At 36.6% G+C, this 8,898-nt stretch overlaps 1 protein-coding gene across 3 annotated transcripts in view; it reads right to left on the reverse strand.

Moving 5' to 3' along the window:
* LOC115211977 (nitric oxide synthase-interacting protein) overlaps window positions 1–8,898 on the reverse strand; it is a 34,726-nt gene that overhangs the window by 11,960 nt on the left and 13,868 nt on the right. For 2 of the 3 annotated variants that reach the window (XM_029780752.2, XM_036503332.1), the window contains exons 4-5: window positions 6,078–6,189; window positions 1,878–1,983 (exon numbers count right to left, since the gene is read on the reverse strand). In XM_029780752.2, the coding sequence (XP_029636612.1) occupies window positions 1,878–1,983; window positions 6,078–6,189 (218 nt within the window). The remainder of the gene's footprint in view (window positions 1–1,877; window positions 1,984–6,077; window positions 6,190–8,898) is intronic. The other variant, XM_029780753.2, reaches the window with a different exon arrangement.

Consider the following 8,898-nt stretch of genomic DNA (forward strand, 5'->3'; position numbering starts at 1 on the left):
TACAACAACAATGACAATGTCCCATTTTCTATATGAGTGTGTGCCTTAAAAGACATCCATTTCTCTATGTTATGATGAAATACAGTCATTCACTCTCACATGCACATGCACACATATATACAAAAAAGATGTATGCATATTTATGTATGTGTATATGAAAGATATGTGCATGTGAGAGAGATACAGAGAGAGAGACCGAGTAAGTGCTACTTATACATGACAGCACACACCTTCACTCATTCACTCACTCTCCTTCTTTTTCTCTAACACACACACATGTCTGTACATCTTTCACTTTCTGCTCTCACTTCAAAGCAAATGTTGCAGTTTCACTTTCTCTTCTCTTTCAATTTCTGCTCTTTTCAAAGCATAAAGAAATAAAATATCTTTATGGAAATTAACAAAAACATTCAAAAACTGAGTTGCCAATTTTGACATATGAGGTATCAAATGATTCAGTAATCCTTCAGCTAACAAATAAATTTTATTTTCATTTAAGATGTCATATTTTCCATATCAGTGTGTACCTTAAAAGTCATCCACTTCTCTATATGTTATGAGGAAATACAGTCACTCACTTTCTCTCTCGCATGCACATGCATACATATATACAAAAAAAAGATGTATGCATATGTATTTATGGACGTGTATATGAAAGATAATGTGTGTGTATGTGTGTGTGTGAGAGAGAGCGGGTGTGGGTGCCACTTACACATACAAGCAAAAAAATACATACATGACAGCACACACCTTCACTCTCTCTCTCTCTCTCTCTCTCACACACACACACACACACATCCATTTCATATACACATACATACAACTTTTATTTTCTGCTTTCACTTCAAAGCAAATGTCGCCTTTTCACTTTCTCCTCTCTTTCAATTTCAATAAGTTACGGTGAAGTTTTTTTATATTGTGCTCATGACCTATCATTTCTCAAGGCAGGGTGGACTGAAGGGAAGACATATCCTCAAACTGGAGATCTGATCCTAACCCTAACAACAGAGTGAGATACTCAAGGCAGTGGTATTAAGCAAGGCATTCCTTCCAATGTTCTATTCTGCCAATCTAACATTTTGGACTGATTCTTTATTTTATCTATCCCAAACAAGTAACAGCAAAGTTGATGACAGTGAAAGTTGAACTCAAAGTACAGAGAACCAAAAGAAACACCACATGGCATTTCCTTGAAATTTGAGTGAATTTAGCAGCTATTTATAGCAGATTGAACAACCATATAGAGGCTTCTTCAGTGGCTCGTTCATTGGCGTTGGTTTCATCATATACACATTTCACTCAGAGGGACAAATTAATTTTCTCACTTCCAGCTAGAATAGTGTGCAAGTGTGTAGATACATCATCATCATTGCCACTTAACTTCCACTTTTCCATGCTTGCATGGGTTCGATGGAGTTTATTTAAGGTAGATTTTCTATGTCCAAAAATCCTTCCAGTTGCCAAGCCTTACTTGTTTCTATGCAAAATATTTACTCAAGGCCAGCCATGTTTTTGCAGAATATTAGAAATGAATGATATTGCTTGTATGACACTGACACTCATCTACAACCATCATGTGAAGTCAAGACAAGGAGGCACACACACACACATCCATATGCAATGAGATTCTTTCAGTTTCCATCAACAAAATCCACTCACAAGGCTTTGGTCAACCTGGAGCTATAGTAGGAGACACTTGCCCAAGATAACATGTATTGAGACTGAACCCAGATCCATGGGGTTGGAAAGTAAACTTCTTGCCATACAGTCACACCTGCATCTATACACAAATAAAATCATAACAAAGTGAAAGGAAACACAACAATGGCACAATTATTGGATATAACAAAGGTGAAAATCTCTAATTTTCAACAGACCTTCTTCAGTTGAGTTATTTATCATCTTCACAGGATTTGCTTCATTTTCCATGAATGCCTTCTTCTGGCTCTCAGCTTCTGCTTGACCAATTTCTAATTGTTCCGCCTAAAATATAAATTACAAATATCCAATAGATATATGATAAATTCATGGACATAGAGTTCTGAGGATTCTTATTCTTCTACTGGTTTCAGGCAGTGGTCTGTGACCATGCTGGGGCACTACTTTCAAGGGTTTAGTCAGTCACATTGACTACAGTACTTCAATTCTATTTGTCAAACTGCTAAGTTAGGTATAAAGGGATACAACATAAGCAATGGTCTCTCTCTCTCTTTCTCTCACTAATACACTCACATACACACACACTACATATGTATATTAATAGCCAATATAAATGCTGGTTGGTTGGTAAGTTGGTTGATTACTCTTGTCATGTTAAATATCATATAAAGTGAGAAAGGAGAGAGTTAGCATAAGAAATCAATAGAGGAATGTTGAAATTGATAAGCAGGGTATTAACATACTAGGAAGTAGCTTGCAGAACAAGACCCCTCAGCTAAGTGGGGAGTAGTATAGAGGGAGGTGGCTTTGTGCCAGATGATGAGAGGTTAGCACATTATAGAAAGACAGAAACAGGCGGCGAGTTGGCAGAAACGTTAGCATGCCGGGCGAAATGCTTAGTGGTATTTTGTCTGCCACTACATTCTGAGTTCAAATTCCACCAAGGTCGACTCTGCCTTTCATCCTTTTGGGGTCCGATTAAATAAGTACCAGTTACGCACTGTGTCCCCTCTGTGTGTAGCCCCTTGTGTTCAGTAAAGAAATAAGAAGGGCAAAAACAGTTGTCTAGCAGTAGAGGAGATACATGACTACTCCAGTGGGAAAAGGAGAGAGGAGAAGAGGGGAGAGAGAGAAGATGGTGAAGAAGATGTGTTAGAACATGCCCTCAAATTACAGGAAAGTGTACATAAGTGGTACAGGGGATTGGATAGAGTGAGTGAAGGGACAGGAGAGTGGGATGTGTGTGCGTGTATGTATGTATGTGTGTGTGTGTGTGTGTGTGTGTATATATATATATATATATACACACACACACACAGTTAATATGACAGGCTTCTTTCAGTTTCCCTTTACCAAATTCACTCACAAGTATGGGGGTTATACACTTGTCCAAGGTGCTACATAGTGAACCAAACCCAATACCATGTGGTTAGGAAACAAACTTCTTGTTTTCTTTAACTCTAGGCACAAGGCCTGAAATTTAGGGGGAGGGGGCCAGTCGATTAGTCCGACTCCAATACGTAACTGGTACTTAATTTATTGACCCCGAAAGGATGAAAGACAAAGTTGACTTCGGTGGAATTTGAACTCGGAACATAAAGACAGATGAAATACTACTAAGTATTTTGCCTGGCGTGCTAACGCTTCTGCCAGTTCGCCGTCTTTGAGAAACAAACTTCTTAACAACACTGCCATGCCTGTGCCTACACAAAAATAGCTGCATCAATAACTTCATTAACTACAAATACTTATTTCTTTATTGCCCACAAGGGGACAAACAAGGACAGACAAAGGGATTAAGTCGATTATATCGACCCTAGTGTATAACTGGTACTTAATTTATCGACCCCTGAAAGGATGAAAGGCAAAGTTGACTTTGGCGGAATTCGAACTCAGAATGTAACGGCAGACAAAATACCTCTAAGCATTTCGCCCGGCGTGCTAACGTTTCTGCCAGCTCACCGCCTTAAACTACAAATACTATTGGTATGCTCCAATGATTAGTGCCAAAGAACAACTATGATATACTGAGTTCACTTTACTTGCCTCTCTTGTGGCCACCACAACTAACATATAAAAGCAGACTGGAGAATAGAGAAAAAGCAACCTGCTTGCATTTTCACATTGCATCTTATATGATAAATTACTGCACGTCAGAAGTAACAGTATGGACTGCTACTGGGCAATACCACTGTATATTTAAAATAAATAAATCTGTGGACCATTCCAAGTCATTCAACCAGCTAGCTATATCTCTCTCTATATAAACGGCAGTTTGTCTGTGTGTGTTTCTGTGTGTCTGTTTGGTTGTACCCTCACCCTGACCACGGCTTTCAACCGATTCTGATGAAACTTGACACACACATAGCCCAATGTCATAATTCAAAACTAACGCAGCGAAAATTTTGAAAAGTTCCCCCAGTTCTGAAAAAGATCGATAAATTCGACATGGGGTCGAGAATTAGAAACACAAACCGCAAACTGTCTAGGGGACGAAACTCGACCTTTTTAACTATCAAAAAAAATTTACCATAATTTTTTTCCCATTTTTTTGCTATTTTTTGGCTATAACTCTCTAAAAATGCTTTATAGTTATTTCCCTTACAAACCCGAGCAACGCCGGGCGATACTGCTAGTGCATGATAAAGTAAGCTAAAGCTGATCTAGGGCTGAATATAAAACATCATCATCAACATCATAAAGACATAAAATTCATTTAAGAAATCTAGCCTTAAATCTTCGAAAATTCTGATTCTATTTTGTTACTTTTGACGAGTTTCAATGAAGTCATATGTAATAGAAACAATATCTTGTAATATCTATGAAAATGTACACTCATCCTGCCAAAACAACTCTTTTTTTAGAGATATGATATACTATTTGATTTTGAACTGTACAGTTGAACAGTTAAAGTCCCGTGCTACTAACTTTATATTTATTATGTTCAAGCCTTACTACTAGTGATATTTGTTCCCTGATGAAAGCACATTTACTAATTTGCTTCAGTTGACTAATTTAGAAATATAAAAAATGAAAACTGAATTTTGATTTTATTTCCTTTTAATGATGGGGAAACTAGTAAACAATAAATATACTTGCAGCGTGGAAGGTGTTTATAAGCCATTTAAAAACACAGTAAAACTGTTAGATTCACAGTGTTTTTAAATGGCTTATAAACACCTTCCATGCTGCAATTGTTTCAGCACACAATCTCAGATCAGGTCACTTGCTATGCAAGTACATCTCCGTAATAAATATACTTTTTTCAAATATGGAAATATTTGGCATCTTGGGCAAGTGTCTTTTGCTATAGCCCAAGGCCTTGTGACAAGATTTAGTAGATAGAAATTGAAAAAAGCCTGTTGTGTGTGTGTGTGTACTGGTAGACAGACAGACAGATGTATATGTTACTGTCTCCTTGCCTTGACATCATGTGATAGTTGTAAACGAGAGTCACAATCATGCAAGCAGTGTCCTCCATTCATCTTATAGGGAATTATTTTATTGCCCTACTTGGAAACAGCTGAAGGTTGGCAACAGGAAGAGCATCTGGTCATAGAAAATCTCTTCCTCAACAAAATTCAATCCAACCAATGCAAGGATGGAAAAGTGGATATTAAAACGACAGACAGACAGATTATGCTTTTGTCCTCAAAGCGACACAAGTTATTCTTGTTATTTCATATCCCATTTATGACTACAACTGAATACAGTGAATACTGTATCCCATGTAAAGCAAGATTTGATCTTTGTATTAGCAAACATAACACTTATTTAATAGAGTAAACAAACATTTTATTAATTTATCTACTGATTACATTTTTAATTCTAAGATAATGGTAAATAAGTAAACAAATGTTCTATCAATTTATCTAAAAAATTCTAACACATCACTTTTTTTACTTTATGACAACAATGATGATAATTATTATATTCATCATGATATTGCATATCATGAGAATGCAGTTAGATATCCCCCCACTGCCAGCTACAATGTCAGATAAAACCAGATGTTCTTAACTTGACATTAGCATCATAGAATGTGTTTGAAAAGGCTTGTAGAAAGAAATGTCTCCACTAGATTTAGATTTGGAAAACTGAAAATGAAAATGTAAAACAAGCCATATATGATCACAAGAGAGTAACAATTTCAGTAATTAGGATGTCAGTCTTGTTCAAGACAAGAAATATTCACGTGTCTAAATCTTATTATTCAAAGTTTAGTGAACTGAAGAACATAGAAATAAGTACATTACTCAAAACAAAAAGAAATAACACTATCTAAACAGCAGACATACAACTCATGAGATGGTAATCTAGCCTTAATCAATGAGGTTGTCAGGTTTGGTGGGGGGGGGGTCCACTTTAGTAACAAATCCTTTTGATCTAAGCTTAAAATTAAATATATGAATACATACTTCATTTTTAGACTTTTGCTTTTCATATTTCTTCAGTTTTAAAGCAATTTCTTTCTTCTTGTGAATAATATATTCCAGAATAGCTTCTTTATCATAAAGATGGCCATCAGGTCTAAAAGGAAAAAAATGGACTTATAGAATTTAGCAATGAAAATAAACAATAACAATAAAACAATTTATCAAGATTTATATACATTTTAGCAGTTTTTAATATAAACTTCTACAAAAATTGACAAATACTAACTTATTGAATATTTCCTATTAGTTATTCCTATATTGTAACTAAGTTTCTTGAAAATAGCTACTAAGTTTAGAATATTAAAATATTAGACATATTATTTACAAGCATTGATGATTGGTAGTATATTTTCTATTTTTCATGATAGTTGACCTTATTGGTTATACACATCATCATCATCATTTAGCATCTGCTTCCATGCTGGCATGGGTTAGACAGTTTGACTGGAACTGGTAAACTGAGGGCTGCATCAAGTTCCAGTCTGATTTGGCATGGTTCTACAGCTGGATGCCTTTCCAAATACCAACCACCCCAAGAGTGTAATGAGTGCTTTTATGTGCCACTGACATGAGCCACAACTACGATTTCACTTGGCTTGATGAGTCTTCTCAAGTAGGGCATATCACCAAAGGTCTTGATCACTTCTCATTGCCTCTGTGAGACCCATTTCAAGATCATGCTTCATCACCTCATATCTTCCTGGGTCTACCTATTCCACAGGCTCCCTCCACAGTTAGAGATCAGTTCTTTTTTACACAGCTGTCCTCATCCATACACACCAGATGACCATACCAGTGCAGTTGTCTCTCTTGCACACTACAGCTGATGCTTCTTATGCCCAACTTTTCTCTCAAGATGTTCACACTTTGTCATACATGCACACTGACAATGTACATCCAGCAAAGCATACTAGCTTCATTTCTTTCAAGCGCATATCCTCAGCAGTCACAGCCATGTAGCATGGTTGTTCACACACAGGCATCATACAATCTAAATCTATTTATCACCTTCCTTTGACAGAAAAATCAATTATTCACATGTCTAATGAACACATTTTGTAATCAGCAGTAGGTAACTGTTCCTATTGATTTCCAAACATGATCAAATAAAAATTACAACATTCACGCATTTATTGAGGCACTAGTTAAGTGAAGCAACACTAGATGGTAAATGAAACCAATTTGTGGGTTGAGCTTGCTAAGAATATATCATCAGCTTACATTCACTACTTATAGAAAAATAACTGTCATAAGAAATAACAATAAGAGATCTGCATAATAGTGTATTGGCCTTGGAAAAATTAAATTTTCATTTCAAAATGATATAAATGTTTTACTTTTCTGTATCACATTAAAGTCTTTTTGTCTGAATAAAAAATTCAGTCTGTCAGGGTGAACAATGATCAACCCACTAGATAGCATTTGGAGCCCCATTGGCTTGAGCCATCTTTCACAACAAAAATGAAAAAATTAAAGAGACCTAATTTCTGAATTGATGGTCAAGATAATACTTAACATTCACCTTTCAGAAAATATTACCCTGAAGATCATCCACAAATGCTTGAAAAGGCTTCAAGTGGAAGAAATTTATGACAACAAAAAAAAGAAGCTAACAAATCCACTTACACCATAGTAAAAAGAGATTTCAAAGCAAAAGCTGGAAAAGGATGGCAGGGAAAGAAATATGTTGAGAAGTTTCAATCAGGAGAGAGAAATGACTTGGTTACCATGGCTGAGGTAGGAAAACTTTACATTAGGAACAACCTATTCAGGAAGCAATCTGAGCATTTGGATAGCCCCAAATGCTCAGTATAAAAATGAAATGGATTACAATCAACAGATGGCGCAATGATGCAGGATGTCTTGGAGATAGTGCCATTCAATACTTGCTACTGGTAAAGATTGTAATCAACGTGTCAAGACCTTTGATGCGGTGCAGTTTCAGGATGCTATCAAGAAGGAAGTTTGGAGTCAACTTGAAGAGGTTGATGAAGACTACAATAGTCTGAAGCAGAAAATTAAAAGCTGCATGTAAAAGGTGAAAACTGCAAGTCAGCAGGGACCAGATGGAAAAACTCTTGGAGATGAAGGAAATGCTAGAGAAATGGAAAACTATAAAGAAGAACATGGAGGATCACCTTGAGTATACCATGCTCTGCTAAGTGATCAGTCCCACCTCATGGCACCTTGAGCCAACCAAAGTTTTGTGAGTGGATTTGGTAGACAGAAACTGAAAGAAGCTTATTGTATATGTATATATCTCTTTCTATATAAACGGCAGTTTGTCTGTGTGCGTGTCTGTGTGTCTGTTAGGTTGTACCCTCACCCTGACCACGGCTTTCAAACGATTCTGATGAAACTTGACATACACATAGCCCAATGTCATAATTCAAAACTAACGCAGCGAAAATTTTGAAAAGTTCCCCCAGTTCTGAAAAAAATCGATAAATTTGACATGGGGTCGAGAATCAGAAACACAAACCACAGACTGTCTAGGGGACGCAACTCGACCTTTTTAACTCTCAACTTGGCGAAGGCAAAATACCAGGGGATGAAAATGGTAATATTGTCATCGATTCCATTTGTACCATTGTTAAAACGCCTTCTGATCTCAGAGATGCAGTGTTCCCAGATCTACAAGCTAATTATCAGAATATGGATTGGATTGGCCAAAGGGCTATTCTGGCCCCGAGGAATAAAACTGTTCACCATATTAATGATGAAATGCTAAAAATCATTCCTGGGGATGTCTATGTATATAAGTCTATCGATACAACTCCTGACCCAGAGGACGTCATCAACT

This window comes from Octopus sinensis, linkage group LG5 (genome assembly GCF_006345805.1).
Source record: "Octopus sinensis linkage group LG5, ASM634580v1, whole genome shotgun sequence".
NCBI lineage: Eukaryota > Metazoa > Mollusca > Cephalopoda > Octopoda > Octopodidae > Octopus > Octopus sinensis.